The sequence below is a fragment of the Aptenodytes forsteri genome, unplaced genomic scaffold (assembly GCF_000699145.1).
Source record: "Aptenodytes forsteri isolate BGI_AS27 unplaced genomic scaffold, ASM69914v1 Scaffold366, whole genome shotgun sequence".
Classification (NCBI taxonomy): Eukaryota; Metazoa; Chordata; class Aves; order Sphenisciformes; family Spheniscidae; genus Aptenodytes; species Aptenodytes forsteri.
The window spans coordinates 2898950-2925525 of record NW_008794621.1 but is presented as its reverse complement, the minus strand read 5'-3'; the positions used below and the strand labels follow the sequence as shown (position 1 = coordinate 2925525).

Here is a 26576-nt window from a genome sequence, read left to right as displayed (position 1 = left end):
TTATGGCTACTAATGACTTGATGACAGAACTACAGAAAGATTCTATCAAGCTGGATGATGACAGTGAAAGAAAGGTGGTGAAGATGATTTTGAAATTACTGGAAGATAAAAATGGTGAGGTGCAAAACTTAGCTGTCAAATGGTAGGTATTCTTTTTCTATGGTGTGAAGAATTGTTTAATGACTGAACAACATAAAAGCACTTTTGAAAAACTTAAAGGACCACTGCTACGCAGAATAATTGTGAAATTGATGTCCACAAAGGAACCCTTGTACTTGTAGGCTACTTGCCTTAATTGTAGTTTCTTACAGAACTTATCTTTTGTTGACATTGTAGATTAACATTTGGGTTTTCAGGTGACAAATAGCACATGCAGTCCTTGTTGAAAGTATATGAATGACATGCTTGTTCTTTGGTGATAATTCTTGAATGCTAAATAGATTTAAAAAGATTATAATTTATTGGTAGTTGCCACATTGATATTTGACTGTGAGAAGGTAGATGATGTGTAGGGGAAGAATTGTAGTATTGGAGTAGTTTTCAAGCAGAGATAAAAACATAAAAAGGTAAATAGGTGGTCGTGGTTATCAAATATGGAACTCACCTCTTCCCTAACGTTCAGAATACTGTGTTAATGGTTTTACATGCTTTACAGGAACTGTAAATGTTTTATGGGGTCAGGATGCAGTTACTTGCATTTCAGAGACTTCTGTTGCTTCAGTGCCCTCTCTTCCTCGCTTTATTTAACTTTACATGTGGTGTGGCTTTTCCAGAGCACCCTTTGAAGAGGCGCTACTTTTATTATGACTGACTTTTTGTTCTTGGCCCTTCTGACTTCTTGTGCCCTTTAAGGAGGGCCTCTCTGTTAAGAAGCTTCTAGTGTTCCTGAGAATGCTTCTTGTTTGTGAGCTCAGTTTTTTTTTTTTCATATGCCATCTATGCTACTCACATTCCATGAGGCATGGATTGAAGTAAACTTGCTACACAAGAGCTTGGGACAGCTTTGAAGAGAAGTTTCACATTGTGACTAGCTGAGTTTGTTTCACTTTGTTATTCTTTACAGTTTGCCCTATCAGACTAGCAAAGCAGAAAATTAAAGCCTGTGTGTACATCTGCTTATGTACTTAGAAGCAGTGCTTGCTTCAGCTTCTGAAATATTTTAAGCGATGGTAACCAAAACCTTGCACAGAGAAACTAGTGTAGGAATAGCAAGTTTCAAGCCAAGGTTTAATATTAGCAGTGTAGTAATATAATTGTCACTACTTTTTCATTACTCTCAGCAGGGTTGCAGTGTTGTTAAAATGCATCTTCCCCCCCCCCCCTTTTTAAACAAACAACACAAAATGTCATGTTTCTTTTTAATTCAAACTTCTGAAATGTCAAAGTTCCTTGTGATGCAGCTTAAGTTCTATAGCTTTGAAACAGATGGCTTGTACTCAATTAGAAGAGTAGATTATTATGAAACTTGGCTCAGGCTTAGAATTGTCTTTGTGTGAAATGGCATTTTGTGGAAAAGTTACGTTACAGCATACATGCTGCAACATACACTCATCTTTAATGTACATCCTAAAGTTATCCTGAAGTTTAGATTAATGCACATAGGCACAGCTTATATATCACAATCTTTAATGGCAATGTTAGAATTTTGGACCTAAAGTACAAGTAATGTTTATTAAAACATTAAAGAATGATTGCAACAGGAAGAGAATGAGAAAATAGATGGCTGCCTGTGTATGCACCATTCTTCTCTTTTTAAAGTTTACTTTGACATACTGATAAAATTCTTGGATTTAATTAAAATGACAGGATCTATTTAAAGTTTGGAGTCTTTTCGAGAAATCCAAATAATGTTAAAGAACAGTGTTAAATTTACTGTAATGGGACAAGAAACATGATGGAAAAGTTTTCAGGTAAATTGTGAACGTTTATCTAGAATGTGTACATTCTTGAACCTATTGAGCTTTTTTCGCATTCCAGTCACTTGTAGATATGCTTTGAGGACAAAAAAATACCCTAGAAGAGTCTTCTCTTCTACGAATCTTAGAATCATTAAGGTTGGAAAAGACCTCTAAGATCATCGAGTCCAACCGTCGACCCACCACCACCATGCCCACTAAACCATGTCCTTAAGTGCCGCATCTACACGTCTTTTAAATACTTCCAGGGATGGTGACTCAACCACTTCCCTGGGCAGCCTGTTCCAATGTTTAACCACTTCTTAAGGCAGCTTATACTCACGGTGTTGTTCCATGACAGTTTTAAGCCAGTCTAAGCTAATGCTGCTGCTGCTCTGCTGTTCTCGCCCTCCTTGTCCCTTATCTGATTTTGTTGCACTCTGGTTTGGGGACTTAGTTTTCTTCTGGCTTAGCGCTCTCCTCTTGCGATCAGATGAGCATTGGTAGAAATAGTAGTGGGGGTGAAGGATGGGAAAGATTGAACACTATTAAGCTGTAGTTTTTCTAAGACAGTTCAAGCTGATCTAAAGTCTGCCATCTACTACAAGACTGGGTGTAAGCCCAATTCGTTGGGAAGTTAAATTCAGCCAGCATGTTTTTCTTGACTTTTTGGTTTTTAAATATTTTGTGGTGTTGTTCTTTACTTTTATATTTCTGTTACAGATTTCTGGCACTTTCAGCTGAGGAAAGCATAAACTGTGTTTAGATCTCTAATTTAAATGCTCTGGTGAACTTTAGAGACTATCAGCAGGGACTTTCATCAGACTGGTACTTGATGACCCATTTAAGTATAGATTCCCTCTTTCATAGAAAAAGGGTTTAAGACAATCCTATGTACCTTTGAATCCGTATTTGAGACAGATTTTTCCTTGAGGAAAGGAGGAAAGATTTGCAGTTTGTTAGGGGAGCTTCCTCTACAGGTAGATCAATGGAAACACTGTGAATGGCAAAGGTATTGATCACTCCTTGAGCAGGTAAGAATCTCTTGCAGGAGGATTGCTCTTTCAAGGTTTGATTCTTGAGGTCACTGAACAGAGCAGATTTAAAACAACTTGGAGCAGCCTTAAAGCAGCATTTATTTTTAGGCAAGCGTAACAACAAGTAAGCAGTGTTCCTGGTGTTGCCTTATCCGCTGCTTGCTTTCACATTTGGGTAGGAAGGGCTCTATTGCTTAAAATGCTGATGAACTTGTTTCTTATTATCTCTTCAAAGCACACTAGTGACTTTGTTCTTGATCCTTTCAGTTATATTACACTGGTTTTGGACAGGATAAAACATGTTGTTCTTTGGTTAGCAGAAGTCAAATTGAGAGTTCATAGATATTTGGGTCGCTACCTTGAAAGATGATTGTGCAGTTCATTTCTGAATAAAAATGAAAATTAATGAGCTGCCTTAGTACTTTTGGAATAAAAGTCAACCTGCTCTAAGCTTTGACCCTACAGAAGGGAAAGGAGTTTATTTGTCAAGCTTCTGTTATTGCAGACAGTAGATGCAAACTAGGTCAGTAACTGCAGGTTGTTCATCTTGTTTTTCTTAAGAGCATGTAAAATTTTAAATGTATTCTCGTTGCCTACGTTTCTTCTGGAGGAGTTGTTCTTTGCTTCATGTGATAGTCATAGGCTGTTTTACAGTCAGCCAATGTAGAAAATGCTATTGGACGTTCTTACAGCATATTCTTAGTTTAAGGCTGTTAGTGTAGTCCAGCATGGTATCCTGTGCACCTTATGGCACTGGTAATTATACTGCCTGTAGCTCTATCCAAGATTATGTGCATCTGGGTTAGACAAGCAGTATGGTTTGTCTAAGCATAGGTATTGTGTTGGATGGACTGTTTGTTTGTCATTGCTGATAATGTTGGTAATGTTCTCTTGGCCCAAATTGCACATTAATTGTTTCATATGTTCAGTGTTGCAGTTTAAGGATGAACCGCTTCTCATTTTGAGCAGTTATCTATGGTTTGATATTCTGCCATTTAAACCTATACTTACAAATTTTTGTTTCACACTGTGAAATGTTTCCTGAAACCTGTAAAAACCCAAACACACGCATAGATATATGGGAAAAAAAAAAAGTGGGATTAAAGTAAATACTTTCAGTGATTCCTCCCTTGTGATACTGTAGTTTCTCTGCATTTACCAGTGTGACTTCTCTGGGCAGTAATTCAATATAGGGAACCCTGCTTGATGCTGTGAGTGTGAGTCATTAGTGTGAACAGGATGATGCTCATATTGACTGTTGTGTGGCTGATCCGGTTCAGCAGCTTTAAAGCGTTTTGGATGCTGTGGTAATAGACTGCTGCACATCACGCTATACTGGTGATTTGAATCCTTTTTTTTTTTCCCCATTTGTGAATTTTAACTCTTCCCTGTAAGTAAATGTGCTTATTTGATAACCATTAAAATATGCCAGTGTGGGACTATAATTGATTATGTCCCTCTTCCTAATAAGGAACTACACTATGAACACCTTTATTTTCAAATGTATGTAACTTAAGGGAGACAGTGTGTTATAGTCGCTGTTTATCTCCATAGGCAACTGAATGAGCTTTTGACTTTAAGAGAAACTGGATGCAAATTACTGGCTAGTGAAAGGGAAAAGATCAAAGAACACTTAAAACAATATCTGAAACTGCCTTCAAATGTGTAAAATACATGCTTAAGTGCAAAAGCTTTGTATTCAGAACTGATTTTATAAAATAAGGTTATAGTTTATTTTCAACTTCTGATAAGCTTCGTTTGTAATCTGGGACTAATAATAAGGTCTGTAAGTGATATCTGCTGATTTTTAAAGGCCAGAAAAGCTTGAGGCAGTCTTTTTTAAGATTTACTTCATAATTGGTGTGTCAGCTTTATTGAACTAATAGGCTGAATAAGTAGGACTGAAGATGCTAATTCAGGTAAAATCTGGTTTAACACTTTCTAGAAACTGTAATTTCAAGTGTTTGTGTGAATGACTTTGTCATTTCAGTTGTTTGGTCATCTTTAAAACATCAGCAAAAAAGTGTTTCCTGTACTTAATTGAGATGGATCTAATTGACCAGCCTTTGCTGTGATTTAGTTACTCATAGGTTACACTTGAAAAACAAACATATTTAAATCAGAAGAATTTAGTAGTTGTTCAATAGTTCAGGTTTAAAAAAAAAAAATCCTTACCATCACTTCAGATGTTTTCACTTATGGAACAACTGTTTTTTGGTGGAGATCTGCTTCTGGTCTGTCAAAGTCAGTGTATAAAAGGATGGTGTCGGCTGCAGGTCTCCAGGATGTGGAAGATGTATTTTCATAGAGCTGTACAAGCTGCAAACTGCAAAGAGCAAAAGACCTGACCTTTCTAGCAGTGAAAGGAGGGGATGACATTGCCACCTGGAATCTCACCAGCCAGATAGCAAACTTGCTTGCTACTGATCAAAAGCAAACTTTCAGGATTGTTGCTCTGAAGGCTTGCCATATTTTTGAAAGGATACTGTTACTCAGTTTTATATGAATACACTTCCATAATTGTACATGTGCTTGTTCCTGCTTCCTAGTGCTTCTATTTGCAATACTTCTGTTGGAGCATTCAGTGTTACAAATATGAAATAGTTTCTACGGTTTCTGCACTCACACCTTTGTATACTGTAGTCTGTTGATAGTAATGCCCAGGGAATTTCTCTGGACTACTGTGGACAGTCATCATACCTTGGAATTGTGATTGTTTCTGTTCTAGGTGATTTGTGCTTGCATCGCTTGCAAAACAATTTACTATGCACCAAGGGTAGACATGTGCAACAACACTGTGAGTAGCTGCTAACTGACAGTGGTGTGTATTTGAAGAGGGGCTAGTGATGTGTCAGTGAAACACTGTGAAGGGAAAGCTTGGCTGAAGAGTGAAATCAAGTTGTGGAGAAAGCTGTGAGCTTTTTGAGCAACTGGAGAAAATATTTCAACTTTTAGGAATGCAGTCAGATGGCTTGATGTATTTGAGTCTAGGAGCTAATTCTTGATAATAATCTGTGTGTTGGCAAATGCTTGTGTACAAATTTATCAGGAATTTATCTGTTGGAGGAAAAAGGTCTTTACCAGTATCAAAGTCCAGAAATTATTTTAATAAGATTGCAGTATTAATTTGACATGATTGAAGCATTAAAATGACCAGATTAGACTGTGGATGTGGTCCTCTAAACCCCTACTCTCAGGGGTTTAGTAGCTGTGGAGATGGTTTGATGGAATCTAAAGATTCCAGTGCAGTGCCCTTTTCCTAAATTAAAGGGCAGTGCGAGGTTAGGGCCTGAGGTTTGGCTGCTTTTAACAAAGGGTGCTCTGTCAGAGCTGTTCATTTCTGCAGGGGTAGGTGTACCTGCTGAAGCAAGTGAGAAACCGTTCCATTACGTCTTCATTTCTGTGCACTTAAAGGGCTTCTTTTTATGCCTTTCATCAGATACCAGTCAGTATCTCAATTAACAGTTCTCTTGAGATTATCTGTTTTCTGTATCTTCTAGAAACGTTGCACCAAAGTTGTTTTCGTGTATTTTTTTTTAAGATGTCTGCATATCTCTGTAAAGTACTCTGCAAAATGAGTAAGTTGCAATCGTCCTGAATTTGTGGCATTGGGGTGATCATAATGCATCAGCTTCAGATCTCTGTGGCCTAATTTGACTAATGTCAAATTAGTTCGAAATTTTGTGCATTAACAAAACTGAGTTGTATGTGATATTTCGGTAAATATGTTTTGCCTTTGCTTGCTTTTTTTTTTTTTAAATTCCCAAATTGCCAGTATTTTCAGCAGGTTGTACCATGCGAGTAGGGTAATGATGGGTAAGGAGAGAAGGAAACCAAGGAGGTTACAGTTTGTGAAGGAAGGCATGGAAAGCGGTAGGAGTGATTGTCTTGGGAATCGCATATTCCTGGGTGTTAATCTAAGTGCTGTGCCTCGAGTGCAAACACCATTCTGAGTTCATGGGGGTAAGGCATTATGAGCATGGCCATTGAAAGAGAAGCTCCTAAGTTTGCCTAATATGGTGACAGACCACCAAATCAAAACTTTGAACCTTACTTTGGTTACTATCGTATTGTAAGAGACACTTAGTGCTTGAATGCAAGGGTTTGCTTTATGTAATAGATAAATCTCCTTTGTCCATGTCCTCCTGTCTGCACTTCTTCCTTGCTGCCTTTTGCTTCTGTTGGGCATTTTTTAATGATAATTAGCTCTTGCTGCTGTGAATTCTTGGAACTGGGAAAGAAGGGTAACAACAGTGGGGTACATACATCTTCCATCCCAAAACCTGTTGTATTTTGGTTTTATCCTACTGTATAGAGCCATGTCTGCTAGCTGTCCGAGAGGGAAGGCCATAGATCTCAGCCCTTTGAGTCCAGCTGGAATTACTGGCTTGCAGTCTTCTGGATCGGAGCCTAGTCCTCCCATCTAGCTCCCTCCAACAGCTGTGTGTAACGGTTTAGTTTGAGCTGTTGCAACACTGTCTTTTTTTTTTTCAGGAGTGGAGAAAATGGGTGACCAGATCAGGTGGAACAATGATTTTTGAGGGTCTACAGTTGTCCTGTGGCATGAGCTGTATGGTGGAGAGGGATGGCTTTGGAATGACTGAGAGGACTTCTAAGGCAGGAAGCGTGAAAGGCATGGAGAACTCCAAGTGTGTTTGGGAGCCTTTGTAGCAGGAGGAATGGAAAACTTGATGTTCTGAGACTGAAGAGAAGACTGAGTTTCAGAGGAACTTGGAACATGTAGATTTGGATTTACCTTGTAGGTGCTTCTAAACGGTGTTCCAGACTGTTCCTCTTTTTTTCCACATGCACACTCACAAGGACAGTTGCTCTGACCAGAAGTGGGGATTGCTAAACTGACTGGTTCAAAATGAACAAATTCATTGTCAAGTTTGACTATACATTGAGAAGTTAATTCAGTGTGGTCCAAGGTGCCAAGTCACATTAAAAAATGGTGAGATAATACAAAGCGTGTATAGGTCAACAAGTAAAATTAATACAAGATAACATTTCCTTGTTAACAGCACTCTGGAATTAAGCTACACATCCTCAGATCTCCACTGCTAAAGCAATGCAGGAATTTCTTTTTTCCCCAGCAGTACCAGCAAGGTAGTAAACATGTGGGGTTGTCTTGCTGTCATTCTTGGCAAATACAGTACTAAGCTCCTAAACTAAATTCAGTGCCTTTATGCTGAATGCCATAGCCTCAAGCCTTTCCTTCTGAATAGTGATCTGTGACCTGTGTGTTCCATCGCAGCTGTCTGGCTGACAGTTTTATTAGCTAGTAGTGAACCCCGGGTCCAGCTGTGTTCTTGGAGAGTTAGACTTAAACTCCAGAGCCATTTCCAGTAAAACAAGAAAAACCGTTTCGCTTGTCTCTCAATACATATAAATTAAGAAGGGAACTCTACTTTAGACTGTAAAGACTCAAGAGTGATTTTTCTGTCTCAAAACTCTTGTGGGTTTCTGTAATACAATAATGTGGGAATTAGATGATTTAAGTGTTAAAGCATACAGTAAGTTTTTGCCCGAGTGGCATAACTTAGTTTGGATTTTGGACTATCTACTTTCAGAATAACAGTCTTCACTGAGAGCTTAGTATCTTGCTTGCTTGGACAGAATTTCTGCTTGCCTATAGATGATTTCGCACCACCACCACCCCCATGCCTAGTTTTGTGCAGTTGACTTAATGCCTGTGCTTTTTTTAATGTGAAACTTGCTCTTAATTCAGAATAATTTTCAAAATCTTATGAAATAAAACCAAAACAATTTTTTTTCCTCATTGTAATCACTAAGGTCTGAAAGGAAGTACTTTGCATCCAGATGGTTTCTTTCCAGTAATCTGGTACAATTAGAATATGATGTATTGAATTTATTAATTTTACTAGAGCTGCATACTGATATTTGCTAATCAGGGTTTAGCTCTGTACCATGATCTGGCAAACTCCATTATTACGTTGTACAATCAAATGTACGAAGTTGGAAGTGCTCTTCCCACCTTTTTCCTAGTGTCGTGAGCTTGTTTTGTTTCTGTAAAGTGCTTTGAAAGGCTAGTTTTATGATGTATTGAATTTATTAATTTTACTAGAGCTGCATACTGATATTTGCTAATCAGGGTTTAGCTCTGTACCATGATCTGGCAAACTCCATTATTACGTTGTACAATCAAATGTACGAAGTTGGAAGTGCTCTTCCCACCTTTTTCCTAGTGTCGTGAGCTTGTTTTGTTTCTGTAAAGTGCTTTGAAAGGCTAGTTTTGGAGAGGGGGAAAAATACTTATCCTTGTGTATCAAACTAGCTTGTGGCTAAACTGTTCTAAGTTTTGGGGAGGGGGAAAAATCTTTATCCTTGTGTATCAAACTAGCTTGTGGCTAAACTGTTCTAAAAGTTTGATAATTGCTATTTGTTCAAAATCAATGAAAATTTAAGTGCAAATTAATATATTAAACTTTCCAAATATTACTTTTTTTTTCTAAGCATGGGCAAACAGTCCATCTTTGGACAGCATACTCCCCTTGTGCATTTGACAAGGAGTTAAACTAGGCAAATACTTCCAGTTGAAAGTTGTTTTATTGTTAATTATGTTAATCTATTTTAAAAATAATTTCATCATCTGCTTGTAAAACTTCTGCATACTTCTGATGTTTCAATACGGTCGTGACCATGTGGTCCTAAATCATTGCAGTCTCAACATACTTGTAGTGAATAGTGGCATATATTTGAAAGTTTAAACTTTGCTTTCTTGAACTTAGTCTTGTATTGATAACAGATTAGTTGGTTCATTTTACCTCCAGGTTTTCAGTTTGACTTCAGCTCTCCAAAATTAGTGTTTACTAACCCTATAGACATCATTTTAGTCTCAGTTAGCTTTGCTAGAATCAACTTTAATACTGTATACATCTGCTTTTCATTAAAGTTCAGTGTGGAAAAAAACTAAAGTTTCTATGGAGGCGTTACATTCTAATGTAGTCCTAATATAATCAGTTTGTGATTGGCTTTAAGATGCTCCTTTTTCTGCATTTGTTCATACATTGATTTCAACATATTTCAGTTTTATAGTTCTGGTTTATAGAGAGGTGTGTACATTGTGTACAATGTTGAAGGGCAGATACAAAAGTTGGAGCCTCCCTTGTAAGCCAGAGAAACATCCATGATTTCTGATTCGTAATGCTTGGCTCTGTTAGTTGCAGTAGGAGACATGGCCTCTTAGCTCAGCACTTGAAGCCACTTTAACGCTCTCTGTCCTCACAGCACAAATCTGATGGAACCATTGCACAGGCTCGCTTTGACTTCTGTACTGCAAGTTGGACCCTGACTTTCACAAGAACAGCAACAAAACTTAAGCTTGTGAAAAATGCTTCCTAAAAATAACGACTTAGCGTGTGTCTTTCCACTCCTCAAAATCTTAACCAGATTGTTTTGATACAAAGGGCTCACTTAAAATCCTCACACTTTACTGCTCATCAAAGTTCACACTGAGAACACACATGTAAAATCTCTTGAAAACCTTCCGTGCTTTCTCACTGTGGCTGAAGTTGAATTTGATGGTGATGCGTATAACTTGAAGTGTGTTTCACAGGAGGAAAAACATTGAGGTGCTGTTGAGAATTGGGCTGTAGGATTTCCTTAGTGGGACATCTGGAGCAGCTGCAAAACAACTAGGGGATGGTCTGTGCACAAGGCTAAGTCGGAATGCTATTTATTATCCTTTTGATTCAGATGGAAGAGAAAATAAATAGTAGTTTTCTGGAGATACATCTGTGTTTCTGTTAATTCTGCTGGTGGGCTACACTTCCAGTTCACGATTCCCACATTTTCTGTAGATGGTCCTGGCTACTGCTGTCTCCATTCTTGCCTCAAGCCATTGCTTTTTCTCCTATGTGACTGTTGCACACAGCTCCTTGTCCTCCTGCCCTTGCTTCTGTTGGGGTCAGTGCAGAACCTAAGCTTGGTAGAACTTTAGTGTCGTGTCACATCTCGCCTCTAGTGTTGATGTCTCATTAGTAAGCATGCTTTCTTGATTGGATAGTAGTATTACGGATGTCACCACAGAGAATTAAAGAGAGACTAGCTGGCAAGATCAACATACAGAGAACAGAAGTTTACAAAACAAGGGAGCTATGTCTTTCAGAGTGATTACTGTATGCGTAGGTTGACTGTACTGTTTTTTGATGGAACATGGTAGGAATGCCTATAGCACAGCTTGTAACACTCTGTACTGTTTTTTGATGGAACATGGTAGGCTTGTAACACTTTTTTTTTCAGAATTTGATGTGTTCGTTGTTAATGTAGTATGTTTGAGGGAGTTGAATTAGATTAAAGTATTTGGTAATTTAAAGTCTTTCAAAATTAATTTCCCATTTCTGAGATGCTTTGTCCGAAGGCAGATGTTTTAAAAATAGGAAGAAACTAGATAAGCAAATTTGGAGTGAGAAATGGGAGGGGTAGTAGGAGAAGGAGTAAGTTCTTGGAGTTCTTATGCAGGTTTTTCACAGGTGAATGGAAGGAAATAGAGACAATAGAAGGCTCTGTTTTTGCATAACTTCCCTTTTGGAACAGAACATTAACAATGGAGAGATGCTGAAAGTTGGTGATAGGGCTAGGAAGATGGTGAAGGATGCTATATTTTTTAGCAATGAACTAGACTTTACTAGGACATCTGCGGTTTTACTATTTTGAATAAATGGGAGCATTTGACAAAGGAATACCAGATTGTTACGATCCTCAAAACAGTTGGAATGACTAAAAACTCACAATAAAGAGGAAATGTTGCTGTGTGCTGTGTGTATAGTGCTTGGAGTCTGTGTGAAGGAGGGCATGCGGTGTCATTGTTTTTTATTTTACCATTTGCATTCGCTTAAGGAAGGCACTCTAAGGTATAGAATGAGTCTGAGTGTGTATCAGATTGAACCCAAGCATTGTGTAGAATAAAGATGCAGTAATTAAGAAGGTTGCTTACTTGTTTGTGAACTAAGCAGGCACTGATGGTTAAGCGCATAAACTGATGGCTCTGACTAGGTAACTTTTGTTATAAATCTTGGTGTTAAGTGAGAAGTAAGAGGGACTCTGGTTTTGAGACTGAAGCAGAACAGTCATGCAAAAACTGTTTCCACCACTAGATGAAAAACATGTACTAAACCAGTATTTTGTTACTAGATTTACGGAGACAGGTTATCAACCCAGGCAGCTGAAGGTTTTCAGATTTTAAAATTCTGCTTTATATTGCTACCAAAACCAACCTTAAGTTTGTGACTTGAATGCAAAATACTGAAATAAAATGAGGGGGTTTATTTAAGGTTGCAGATTTAATACTTTTCTTCTCTTTATACAGCCTTGGCCCTTTGGTGAGTAAAGTGAAGGAGTATCAAGTGGAAACTATTGTAGATACCCTTTGTACAAACATGCTTTCAGATAAAGAACAGTTACGTGACATTTCAAGCATTGGCCTTAAAACTGTGATTGGAGAACTTCCCCCCGCTTCCAGTGGTAAGGCATTTTGTACTCAAGACTATCTAGTTTTATCGTTTCATTACTAATTAAAAAAATGCAAAAGCTGGGTCCTTTAGTGAAGAGGATTCAGTTCATTTAACATTGGAACTAATTTCTGTCAGAGGAAAAATGCATGGCACAAATATCCTTTTGGTTTCTTCTTCTCTGTATTTTCAGATTTTACTAGTTTAAAAACTTTTTTTACTGAAGAATTGCATTAATGTGAAAAACAACTTTTTTTACTGAAGAATTGCATTAATGTGCAAAGCAAACTGTACAGTATATGAACTTCGGGATAACAAATTGAGTAGAAAACCTCCTATTTTAATAATTGTCTGGTAGAACATTTCTAGGCTGTAGTAGTAGCTAAATGTCATCTTGCTTTTTGATTGATAGTATTCTTTCAAATTGATTATAACGGGTATTTTTCTTTAATGACCTGATTTCTTGTCTCAGTTTCTGGTAAGTGTTTTGGAAAGTACCTTGTGTTTCTAACAGTTGCCTGTTAAATTACTGAAATGCTTACCTGCAGTTTTAAATGAAGGCAGTCTTTCCTCCAAAAGACACAGTCATGATGAACAGCTCATCAGTTAATGGCATTCTTTTTTTTTATTCAAATGCTTTTCAGATATCGTAGTATAGGATATGAATGAGAATAGAGAAGTGATTAAAAAGGCTTTAGAAATGCAGTTTTTAGAGACTGAGGTTTCTTCAATTAAAAAAAAAAAAGCTCTGATTTTAACATCCTTTACTGAAAGTCCACATTTAAGTCTTGCTTTTATCAAGCAGTAGTGAGATGCCTAAACTTTGATTTACTTAAAATCAGTTATTTATTTAGTTTAAGCTTTTATTCTTTCCTTTTGTTTTGTGTAGGCAAACAAGATTTTGGGGTGGAGGTAAAGCTCAAACAAAAATGTAGCAAAAGCATAGAATCATTAAGGTTGGAAGAGACCTCTAAGATCATCGAGTCCAACCGTCAACCCAACACCACCATGCCCACTAAACCATGTCCCTAAGCGCCTCATCTACACGTCTTTTAAATACTTCCAGGGATGGTGACTCAACCACTTCCCTGGGCAGCCTGTTCCAATGAGAATCTTTCAATATAATTAGTATTCCTAATACAAAAGTAACCTAGGTGTTATTTCTTGCTCTCAACTCAAACACAGATTGTTGGGTTTTTTCTTAGCTTCTATGGTAACACATTTGACTGTCCAATTGTTATGTTTAGTTTCAGTCATATAGTTAAGAATAAGCCATAAATATATATAAACTATATTTAATATAGGTTGGCATGGTATTAATTTCACATAGAAATTCCAAAGTGTGATGAAAAAAACTTAATGCAAATGAAGATGAGTACTAGCCATTGGGTAGCTGTTACTATGACATGAGTTTCTTCTCATAATTACTCCGAACAAGGTTAGATAGTTGGAGGAAGGGGGAACTGTGGAGTTGTGGTAAAGAAATTTTTACTTCAATTTTAAAATACTTCGGATATACATTTTTTCCCCTTTCTCAAATGTTTCAGCAGTATTCAGGTACTTATTATTTAAGTAGCTGCTTGTGCAATTTTATTTTGCTTTTTTGTTATACAGCTGTTCTTTAGAGGTGGCTCTATCTACTTCTGTGCTTCCCTTTACCTTTTAGTTTATTCCTTTATTTTTACCTATAGTCCTTTCATTTACTGCTCTAGACTGTCTTGGCCTTCGCTTTCCGTTGCTGCCCTGCCAAAAGCAGTGTCCTTTCTGTTTATACCTTATGGGACAATTAAGAAGCTCTCCTTCTCAGTATGTTTCTACATAGATAGTCTTTCAGCTCTAATGCAGAGCTTATGTTACATTAACAAACAAACTGGCTGTTCAAGCTTGTTTTGTTGTGTGGGAAAAGCTTCTTTATGTTGAGATCACGTTTGCGACTACGGAAAGCAACCTGATCTCTGGTGTTAAAAACTGTATTTTTTTTTTAATTATGAAAATGCTGAGGTTTTGTTGTACTTTCAGGTTCTGCATTAGCAGCTAATGTTTGCAAAAAGATCACAGGGCGTCTCACTAGTGCTATAGCCAAGCAGGAGGATGTGTCTGTTCAACTGGAGGCACTGGATATCATGGCTGATATGCTGAGCAGGTAAACATCCCTCTTCCAAAATGCTGGTGAATGCTGATAAATACTCTTTAAAGCTTGAACTTTGATTTTCCAAATACTAAATTTAAATTACTTTAAGTTATATGAAATAATATGGTAAGGTATTAAGTATAGGTGAAACTTCATTTAGGAAAAAAAATACAGTGAATGTATTGAAGAGAAGTTGATTGATAGATCAATTACTTTAGTTCTCAAAAGATTAAATAATATAGTTTTAAGCTTATTTCTAATGTTTATTGCTTTGAGGGTATATTTTAAACGTTTTTTTTTTTAAAGTTCCAAAAGCTTAAATTTAAAGACTTAATTGGAATCTTTGTGATGTTTTGGGAATATTTAAAGGAATTGTTGTACAGTATATGAACAAAGTTATCTAGATTCAATTGGTTTGAGTTTGTGTTTTGTCTGTTTTAAGGCAAGGAGGACTGCTTGTTAACTTCCATCCTTCAATTCTGACCTGTCTGCTCCCCCAGCTGACTAGCCCCAGACTTGCTGTGAGGAAAAGAACCATCATTGCTCTTGGTCACCTGGTTATGAGTTGTGGCAATATGGTTTTTGTTGACCTCATTGAACATCTGTTGACAGAGCTGTCTAAAAATGATTCCATGTCAACAACTAGGACCTATATACAGTGTATTGCTGCTATCAGTAGGCAAGCAGGTCATAGAATAGGTAAGAAAAATATATAAATTATCTGTAACTTTAAAAGTTTTTAGATGAGAGTAATTATTTTGCCAATTTTTTTCTCTTACCAGGTGAATATCTTGAGAAAATAATTCCTTTGGTTGTAAAGTTTTGTAATGTAGATGATGATGAACTACGAGAGTATTGCATTCAAGCCTTTGAATCCTTTGTTAGGAGGTAAGTTATTCTCGGGTACCTATTTCAGGCTTTCTTAAGATCCAATAGTGTGTACCATTTGGTTGTAAGCTGTCAAGAGGCAGTCTCCTTGGTACAAAATATTTTTGCAAGCTTTGAGCTGGAACTGTTCCTATAACTCTGTCTTGTAACTTAACTGTTAAGCAGTGTGTTATGTCTGTACTTCAGAAACTTTTTGCTGTGCCATTGCTACTTATGCAAACAGGAGGGGGGAAGTATTCTAATAATATCTGTTGTCCAACAGTGGTGGCAAAAAATTGATATCCAAAGGCATATCTTGGTCCTCCACAACCTTCCAGTCTAGCAGATCCAGTTACATAGTAGCATTGCCCTTTCTGACCTTCTTTTCTGAATTTCTGTAATTCAGATGGGTGCACTGATGGTACTTGGTTTGGCTGATGTCTCCAAAGTACAGTATATGCCATGAAGTCTTCTGGAAATATTTTACTCTTCAAAGTAATTTGACATTGATTGTATTTTTGTATTACACAGGTGTCCTAAAGAAGTTTATCCTCATGTATCTACTATTATAAACATTTGTCTTAAATATCTTACCTATGATCCTAATTACAATTATGATGATGAAGATGAAGATGAAAATGCTATGGATGCTGATGGTGGTGATGATGATGATCAAGGTATATTATCTTTTTGGTTTGGGGGAGAGGAAGAGCTTGTGAACCTGCACTCGTCTGAGAAAATTGATATGGGTGGTATTGCTACTAAGTACCAGTATTTGAATGACTTGTATACTTTTGCGTTCAATTTTTCTACTGTTTTTAAACATATCTTATGAACTCAATTCTTGGAATAAAAGTATAGGATGTTGTTGCTGGAGATAAATAATTGCAAGGGTGAACATAAAGTACAAGACATTTTAAAATACTTGAAAGGTGGGAAAAGGCAGAAGCATGTAGGATGATATAACTAAAGTGAGAAGAACATCAGTTAATGAATTGAAAATACATATTCAGCATGGGAAAGGCTTCTCACTACTTTCCACTAGAATATATTGTTACCTAATGCATAAAATCAGAATAGATTGAAAATTGCGAAATACTCGGTATTTTTCTGTAAGATAAAAAATCTTTTAGACTGAAAGGCATAACATATTGTTAATACAGTGGCAATACCTTGCCATATGTAAGGTTTTGCTTTATGAAAACTTGGACACACAAGTAATCTTAACCCAGAGCATGACATTCTCATTACTTTTAAGAATGAATGAGCTGTGTAGTTGTTGCTTTAGCACTTAAAAAGTCAATTTCTATTGTTTATTGTAAATTTTTGTTGCAATTTTTGGGGGCAGAGTATAGTTTTTTTATTCCTAGAAAGAAACAAACAGAATAATTTGTTGAATCTTGATCAGCTAGTCATTGTTGTTGCATTGTCGCTTATGTCACAAATAAAAAGGAATATGGTTTAAATCAGTAGTCAGGCTATAAATGCGATGGGAACCGCCTTGTCCTGTTTGCAGTTTAAATTAATACATGTGTAAGACTAGCGTGAAAAAATTGGCAGATAAAATAATTAGCCTTACAATTTAGGCAATTTAGAAGGCTTTTTATGTATGGTTTTTAACGTACTTCTGAACCTATTTCTTTGTGCCTTACACAAAGAACTCAAGTGTGTTCTTATTAATTGTTTAAAATAAAACTTGATGCTTTGTCTAGACTTGAACATATGCATAACTTATTTTTTCAAGGGAGCGATGATGAATATAGTGATGATGATGACATGAGCTGGAAAGTGAGGCGTGCAGCAGCTAAATGTCTGGATGCTGTGGTTAGCACACGACATGAAATGCTTCCAGAATTCTACAAAACTGTATCTCCTGCTTTAATAGCCAGATTCAAAGAACGTGAAGAGAATGTTAAAGCAGATGTTTTTCATGCATATCTTTCTCTTTTAAAACAAACTCGACCTGTGCAAAGTTGGCTTTGTGATCCTGATGCAATGGAACAAGGAGAGACACCTTTGACAATGCTTCAGAGCCAGGTTATTTGTCAAGATTTTTGTTATCTTTGGGAAGACACACTGAAGTTGTGCCCTGTTCATAAGGATAGTTCTTGAAATATGCCACATCATACTTTCTTTGTACACAGATTTACAGTTTATTACTGTAGTACTAACATAGAGAGCAAGCCAGGTAAACTAGCCCGGAAAAGTGCAGCAGTCTTGGAAACTGAAATTACTAACTCATGCAAATGTGCTTATCTGACTTCAGTTGTTCACCGTCACCTGTAAAAGTTGCGTGTCCTATGAGTTTAGCCAAATTACCAAAGCAAAATAGTTATTTTGTGCATTCTGTAATGCAGATGTAAGCTCCAATGATCAAGATAAAACTTGATTTGCTACAACGTATTTTATTTGCAGAATAAAAAGGATAGTGCTGAAAAACTTTTTCGAAGTGAATTATTTGGGTGACTTTTCAATTGTTGCTCTCTACAGTTTTATTAATGCAAATCTAGTTTTGCTTTGTTTCATCTCACCTTTTAAAGTTAAATTACTATTCTTTTGGATAGCAATTCTTTTGAATCTTCATTTCCCAGTGTTTATGACTTCTCTAGTTCTGTAGAGAAATCAGAAATAGAGGGGTAGGACACACATCTTTCTTTATATCCCCCCAGTGATCAAAGATGAAAGAAATGTCAGGTATTGAATCAATTAACAGATGTGTGATGATTACAGGTCCCCAACATAGTTAAAGCCTTGCACAAACAGATGAAGGAGAAGAGTGTGAAGACTCGTCAGTGTTGCTTTAACATGCTGACTGAGCTAGTAAATGTATTACCTGGAGCCCTAACGCAACATGTTCCTGTACTTGTACCAGGTATGAGAAACATATTATTAACCTAAAGATTTATTAGCAAATTGGATGTGGAGTTTCAAAATCTGTCTTGACTGTGCTTTTTGCAAAAGCTTTGAAGTGTTGCTTCTATTTAAAGAAATTGGCAAAATATATCAGCTACTGCATGGATCCATATAAATGTTTTAGTGACATATTTCCATTAATCTTGAAAACAAGGGTTGGTTCTAAGATTGAGATTTTTTTTTCTTCTGTATCTTAAAAAAAAAAGTTAATTTGCTTAATTGCAGGATCAAATTCCCTTCTTGCTCATTCTCAACAGAGCGAAATGTTGTGCGTATTTTAGCTTTTGGGACCTAAAATGTTGAATTTTGAAGTAACAAGGAAAAGTAAGTTTGGAAGAGTTAAAGGTTCAGAATCCCATTATAATTAAGAAAATACATCACAAACCATCAAATGGCCAATGTCCTCTGTGTAGAGGAAGCTTGAAAACTAATTGATTGAATAAAATGGTGAAAGGGGCTTGGAAGCATTCAAGAAAGGCTGGGAGCAGGAAAACATAAATTGAGTATAGCTGCCTTCAGAAATTGTGACGTGTTCCAACAGAATATAAATACCTAATCTAAAAATACATTTTTCTTTCTTCTTCCAGGAATAATTTTTTCACTGAATGACAAATCAAGTTCTTCTAATCTGAAGATAGATGCTTTGTCCTGTTTGTATGTGATCCTCTGCAATCATTCTCCCCAAGTCTTTCATCCTCATGTTCAAGCATTGGTACCTCCAGTTGTAGCTTGTGTTGGAGACCCATTTTACAAGATAACATCAGAGGCGCTTTTGGTTACCCAACAACTTGTAAAAGTCATTCGTCCTTTAGACCAGCCTTCTTCCTTTGATGCTACTCCTTACATCAAAGATTTGTTTACTTGTACAATCAAGAGATTAAAGGCTGCTGACATTGATCAGGAGGTGAAAGAAAGGGCAATATCTTGCATGGGTCAAATAATTTGTAGCCTTGGTGACAGCCTAGGCACAGACCTGCCTAGTACACTTCAGATCTTCTTAGAGAGACTGAAGAATGAGATCACTCGGTTAACTACAGTGAAGGCCATGACACTGATTGCTGGTTCTCCTTTGAAGATAGATTTGAGACCAATCCTTGGGGAAGGAGTTCCTATTCTTGCTTCTTTTTTGAGAAAGAACCAGCGAGCTTTGAAACTGGGCACTCTTTCTGCTCTAGATATTTTAATTAAGAATTACAGTGACAGCTTGACAGCTGCTATGATCGATGCTGTCCTGGATGAGCTTCCACCTCTGATTAGTGAAAGTGATATGCATGTATCACAGATGGCCATCAGTTTTCTGACAACGCTGGCTAAAGTATATCCTTCCTCCCTGTCAAAGATTAGTGGGTCCATTCTCAACGAACTTATTGGGCTGGTGAGATCGCCTCTACTTCAGGGTGGAGCACTTAGTGCCATGCTAGAATTTTTCCAAGCTTTGGTTGTGACTGGTACAAATAATTTAGGCTATATGGATTTACTGCGCATGTTAACGGGTCCAGTGTACTCACAGAGCACAGCACTTACTCACAAGCAGTCTTACTATTCCATTGCCAAATGTGTTGCTGCCCTTACTCGAGCCTGCCCTAAGGAAGGACCAGCTGTTGTAGGTCAGTTCATTCAAGATGTCAAGAACTCCAGGTCCACGGATTCCATTCGGCTTTTGGCTTTGCTTTCTCTTGGGGAAGTTGGGCATCACATTGACTTAAGTGGACAAATTGAGCTGAAGTCTGTAATACTAGAAGCATTCTCTTCTCCTAGTGAAGAAGTCAAATCAGCGGCATCTTACGCATTAGGCAGTATTAGTGTTGGCAATCTTCCTGAGTATCTGCCATTTGTCTTACAAGAAATAACCAGTCAGCCGAAGAGGCAGTATCTTCTTCTTCATTCCTTGAAAGAAATAATTAGCTCTGCATCAGTGATTGGTCTCAAACCATATGTTGAGAACATCTGGGCCTTACTCCTGAAACACTGCGAATGTGCAGAAGAGGGTACAAGGAATGTTGTTGCTGAATGCTTGGGCAAGCTTACGTTAATAGACCCAGAGACTTTGCTTCCACGACTCAAGGGATACTTGGCATCAGGTGAGTAGTAGTAACTCATGTACATATTGTAGCACATGGCCTTATGCTATCTATTAATAAATTGATCTAGTTTTGCAAATTATTTGCTTAAATTTTGTGATACTCTCGAAGTTTTGCTTTCCTCCCGCCCCAACAATGTGAAGCTTAGATGGTTCTATTTTTACTAGAAGTTACAGGAATTGATTTTATGGTCTGCTTTCAGACTGTGGTATTTCAATTAATGATGTGACGTTTAACTAAGAGTTATAAACTTTAAAGTGGAAGGAGCATGGGTGACAAAGGGACAGCGCTACTTGATGAACCAGTTGCAACATGTTGACATTTTGGTGTAAATTACAGTATTCCTAACTTTCAGATAAGAATTCTGAAATTTTTAAGGATTAGAAATGATCATTGTGCATAATTCATTAATCAGTTTCATATCAAGAATATTGACATGTTTTCTTCATGTGATTCTGCTTTAAAGAGGAGAGTGGTTTGTAGGCCTATGTGGTGAATTAAAAAATCTGTCCTAATAGGCTCATTACTTGAATTTTCTGTAGCAGATAAAGTTAAATGTTTATTACAAATGTTATGGTCTCTTCCCCTGTTTAAAATGGAACACAGGAACATCTGTGGAGAAAACATTGCATTGCTAGTAATAAGTAACATTTCTTCTTTAGTGTTCTTAAGAATATTAAAGTTTGACAAGAATGGAATTGAACATGATTTAAATTCTGTAATTGTACTGTTTTAATGTTACATATTTACACTTTTGTTTCATATTAGGGTCCTCATATGCTCGAAGTTCGGTGGTTACTGCTGTCAAGTTCACTATTTCTGATCATCCACAACCCATAGACCCACTCTTGAAGAACTGCATAGGTAAGTTCTTTACTTTAGTGACAGCTTCTACGTTTTGAAGCAATAGAATTGCACTTAAAAATTGTTTGTTGTGTTTTCAGAAAAAAATATTTTGCAGATACCAGAATTAGCTGGTAATGGTAACTGTTGAAACAGTTATAAAATGTTTCTGTACTAGCCAACTATTTCTATTAATTCTAGCTTGTTTGTATTCTGAGCAGTAAAAGCCGTGTGATAAAAATGGTATGTATTGAAGCTGTGATGGGCAAAGAATACAAGGAGCTAGGGCTTTTAGGAAGACAGTACCCAAAAGCTGGTTTCCTTTCCCATAGTCTTGCCAAATGATATCAGTTTGATGTAGTAAGGTACTGTCTTTACCCAGAAGGGTGGTCTGGGAAATACTTGACATTCAGTCATTGAAAATATGTATGCACATGTGAATTCTAAGTATTATCAGGTGGCAAATTGTAAATTTAGAATCATAGAATCATTAAGGTTGGAAAAGACCTCTAAGACCATCTGTCCAACCATCAACCCAACACCACCGTGCCCACTAAACCATGTCCCTAAGCGCCTCATCGAAACGTCTTTTAAATACCTCCAGGGATGGTGACTCAACCACTTCCCTGGGCAGCCTGTTCCAATGTTTAACCACTCAATTTAGGTCCTTAGGATTCTATAATGCTTCGTGATCTGAAAGTTATTGGAAGCGTGTATATTTTTACAGGGATAAGGTAATCAGAGCTTTCAGTATAATATCAGTATGATGAAGAGCTTTGCAATGCTGTGGTTTTTTGATCTTTTTTCATTTGTATGACAAAGTATTGTAGATTTGTTTAATATGCTATGGTGAGTGTTTTCTAGTGGCTTGATTACAGGTTTGAAGATCTATAAAAATTGTGTATACTGCTAAAACTCATGGGGGGGGAAAGATTAATCTTTGAAAACATACAGTTTCGTAGAGAGCAAGGTTTTTATTTATGGGGAAGTGGTGTCAGTTCCTATGTGTTATTTTCATCACTAAGCTTAAAATTTTTTAATAATATGTTAAAGAATTGACTATGCTTGTGGGTTTTTCCCCCTGCTGTCCCTCCCACTGAAGTTGCCTTGCCACTTTGGTTTCTGGAAATACTTACTGATTATCCAGTCAAAAACTATTGGTATCTAGTACTTAAAAAAATCTCAGTCATCTTGAGTTTTGTTACTGTTTTTTTTTTTTTTTTTCCTTTTCTGTGTAGAAGTCACTTTGATGTTTACACCCTTTTATTTTTCTCCTTTTAAAAATTTCACTCCTCTTGGAAGTTGCTAGTAAAACTTCACAAACATTGGGGGAAAAATATGCTCTGTTCCTGCAGGCATTTATTTTAACAAGGCTGTGTTATAGAACTATAGACATTCTAAATTGAAGATTCGCAGAAAGCGTGGCGGGATGGGATGGAATGGGAGAGGTGTTGCTACATTAATACATACTGAGTGGGCTTAACTTCTGGTAATTTAGGAATTCTCAATATATGCCAATTCAGGGGTTAAAAATCAATATATTAATAGTTTCCAAAAGAGCTGCTCTCTAATTCTTGAACTGCAGAATTTAAATTGGTTTTCTAATGCATATTCTGAGACTTTAATGGTTTTCTAATGCATATTCTGAGAGACTTTAATGGAGAAAAGGAAAAATTGTGTTAAATATAATTTTCATTAATTTACACGCTATACCTCTAAAAAAAATTGTAATATCATTAAGTGATAGCCATTTATTTTGGTGGTGTGTTTTTACTTCTGTTTCATTATCTGAAATGCTATATATCTCAGTTATATAATACTTTTGATATGATTATAATTAGATTTATTTGTGTAATCATGCTAAAATAGCAGGTATTGGTCTGTTATATCTAAATAAGTCCTGCACTAAATATGTCCTTTTGAAAGGTTAAAACTAAGCAAAGATATTTTTAAAGTAGCAAATGAAGAAGGTGCTTATAGGTTGACTTATTTCTGTACCCGATTGCAGGTGATTTTCTGAAAACATTGGAGGACCCGGATCTCAATGTCAGGAGGGTAGCCCTAGTGACATTTAACTCAGCTGCACACAATAAACCATCATTAATAAGGGACCTCTTAGATACTGTGCTTCCTCATCTTTACAATGAAACAAAAGTCAGAAAGGAATTAATCAGAGAGGTATGTTAACTAAGAAAAACAGTGCTAAATGTAAGTAGATTCTTTGTTTTTCTAAATATATTACTTCTTAACTTTGTTTTTTATTCGCTGACAGGTGGAAATGGGACCATTTAAGCATACAGTTGATGATGGGTTGGACATAAGGAAAGCAGCTTTTGAGTGCATGTATACTCTTTTGGATAGCTGTTTGGATAGACTAGATATATTTGAATTCTTAAACCATGTTGAAGATGGCCTGAAGGATCACTATGATATTAAGGTTAGCTGTCATTTTTCTCTGTGTAAGCAGTGACTTAGTCAAAATATTTTTAAAGAGTGAATAGACTGAAATGGTAAAAATACTACTTCGTATGCTTAAGTACTTCACTATATTTGCCATTTTCATTAAAGTGTTGCTGTTAAAAAGGTTACACAGCATTGTAGGAAATATCTCTCCATATATGTGCTGAGCATAACTGATTGTTGAATTGGTTTTCTCTCAACCTAGATGCTAACCTTTTTAATGTTGGTGAGATTGTCTACCCTTTGTCCAAGCGCAGTGCTGCAGAGGTTGGATAGGCTTGTTGAACCTTTGCGTGCTACATGTACAACTAAGGTATTGTTTTAAATTTAAAACTTATTTAAGTTAATTATTTTGTGTTGTCTTATAGAAGTATAAATGAACTCATGTATGAAGAATACTTCCGAGAATCTAGGTGTATTGCTGCAGCATTTACTGAGTGATAGTTCATAAGCTGCAATAGGGCAATATAAATATGTGGGCCCTTGTATAGGCATTAAATTTCTTTAAATTACAAGTGGAAGAGTAGACTTGTTAGCTTCTTTTTAAAAATCCTCTGTTTCTTTGATGCCATTTCTTTTGTTCCTTAAAAATCCAGCTGTCACTTGGGCAACTTGTAAGTCTCATTTCATTATAAATAGTGAAACTGAAATGCTGAGGGTTTTTCTGGCTTCTGATGATTATGTTGTTGCAGACAAGCATTTGGGTGACGAAGGATAGAGGCAGTGTAAAGTGGTCCTATTTTTGTTGGGGTTTTTGTTTGGTTTTGTTTTTCCCTTCTTCATTTATATTACAGGATTCTTGGGTCTTGGCACAGTTAGTCGTCTTCCATTCCTGCTCTTGTCTTGATCCACCTGCATGGTCTGACAGTCATTTAACGTCTGATTTATCTTGCTTTTCTATTACTGTAATCTGTTATATTTCACATCAAGAAATTTGACTGCTTTTAATGATAATTTGTGTTTGTATCACTGAAACATCTTTGAGAATTCTAACAGAAGGTTAAGCAGTTATTCTAATGAAGGTCAACTTTTGTAAAATTTCTGTTCTCTGGAAACTGGAAGTATTGTGATAATGTCATTTTAATGTTGTTTGCTGACCTTACTAGCTAGAGGTTGGCTGCTATAATTGTTTTGATTTGGTAATTGACTTGGTAGCTTACAACCTTTTTCTGCTTACCTTGCAGTATTCAAGTTTCAGTCTTACTTGTAAACTGCTGGCAAAAAGTCTGCTAAAAAGTAGATGTTCAGAGGTTTTTTTTTCTTTTTTTTTTTTTTTAAGAGCTTAGTACATTTTGAAAGCTTTGCAGAGTGGTAGTATGGAAGGAAATAGGTCTTTAAGATACATTTTTTTAAGGTGGGTGTAGAGGGAGGGTTAAGCAAAAGTTTCAAACATATTTTCATTTTTTTCCCTAGGTAAAGGCAAACTCAGTGAAACAGGAGTTTGAAAAGCAAGATGAACTGAAAAGATCTGCTATGAGGGCAGTAGCAGCGCTTCTAACCATTCCAGAAGCAGAGAAGAGTCCATTAATGAGTGAATTTCAGTCACAGATAAGCTCTAACCCTGAGCTGGCAGCCATCTTTGAAAGTATCCAAAAAGATTCATCATCCACTAACTTGGAATCAATGGACACTAGTTAGATGTTTGTCCAAAATGGGGACCATTATGTTGAACCATATGATGCACTGAATTGACAGGCTATGAGTAAGAAACAGAAAAAGTACATAATCTACACATTGTTCCACTTTATTTACCTTTATGGAGACAGTTGGCTTTTCCCATTGTTGCTTTTCTAGCATTTATTCCAGAAGTGTATTTCCATAATCCAGAGTTTGTTAACCACTCTTGTTTTAGTGGATTTGGCCATATTTGGGAATTAAAAAGTTGACGCATGGTGTATGGAAATAGGTTCCAACATCCATTTGCCCTGTAATGTTTAGGATTAAAATGTCAAAATTTTGTGACCATGATTTTTTTTTTCTTTTATTCACTCTTTCTACTTGTAAACAAAAAAGGGGGGGAGGTGGGAATCAAGCATCCAGGTGCACCATGTTTTTGTATAACTTTTTATTCTTTTTTGTTTCAGCTTCATAAATTGGTTTGGCTGGCAGATGAATTCTGTGTAAGACTTATTATATTAAAGAGAGGGTTTGGGCACAGTTCAAAAAAAGCAGACATAAATGTTCTTTTTAAAGGTGTGGGGATTAGAAAACAAGTATCCCTGTTCACACTAATTTTGCATGAGCAAGTTTACAAATATATATTGTCTGTAAAACAGCATGTGCAGTTTATTCGTAATGCAAGTTAAAATAAGTTCTACTGTATCAGTGCAGTTTTCAAGTATTTTGACATACAGAACATTCATACAGGAAGGGACGAATGAAGGTTGGTTGTCTTAGCCTGGCTTTTTAAAGTGCCAGTAGTATGACCCTGCAGATGTTCTTACAGTAAATATGACAACTCTGCAGTTTTCATGGTTTTTCATACTCAAAAGCTGGATCCCCTGGAATTGAGATGGACAAACCAGAAGATCGGAGGGAAATAGGATGAGATGGAGGTAAAATAAGTAGAGAACAACAATAGCTGCTAAGTGGCTGCTGAACTCTGGATTCAACTTTGCTTGTGTTTTAAAAGTATGAAAGGAGGTTTCTTTGGTGGCTTCTGCCTCCTATTCTTCATCCAACAGCTTTTGTTAAGGCACTAATATATGGTGTTACCTAGACAAGTGTTGCCAGACCATCATTTTGTGCCTGTCAGAACGTTTTCTGGCATCTGGAACCACCAGTAGATCACAGTGCTGCAAGTGTCATACAGTATTCTGGTGAGACAGGAAACAGGGAATGGTCTTAAGGCTGGAGAGAGATAGAAAGCAAACAGA

At 36.7% G+C, this 26576-nt stretch overlaps 1 protein-coding gene across 1 annotated transcript; it reads left to right on the top strand.

Moving 5' to 3' along the window:
* On the top strand, positions 1-26576 carry CAND1 (cullin associated and neddylation dissociated 1). The gene is made up of 14 exons (XM_009273236.2): positions 1-142; positions 12264-12418; positions 14425-14548; positions 14979-15235; positions 15319-15424; positions 15935-16080; positions 17148-17440; positions 18134-18275; positions 18904-20397; positions 21166-21261; positions 23249-23418; positions 23513-23677; positions 23906-24013; positions 25114-26576. Exons 1-14 carry the CDS (start codon positions 3-5, stop codon positions 25336-25338), a joined length of 3621 nt encoding a protein of 1206 aa, XP_009271511.1. The 5' UTR covers positions 1-2; the 3' UTR covers positions 25339-26576.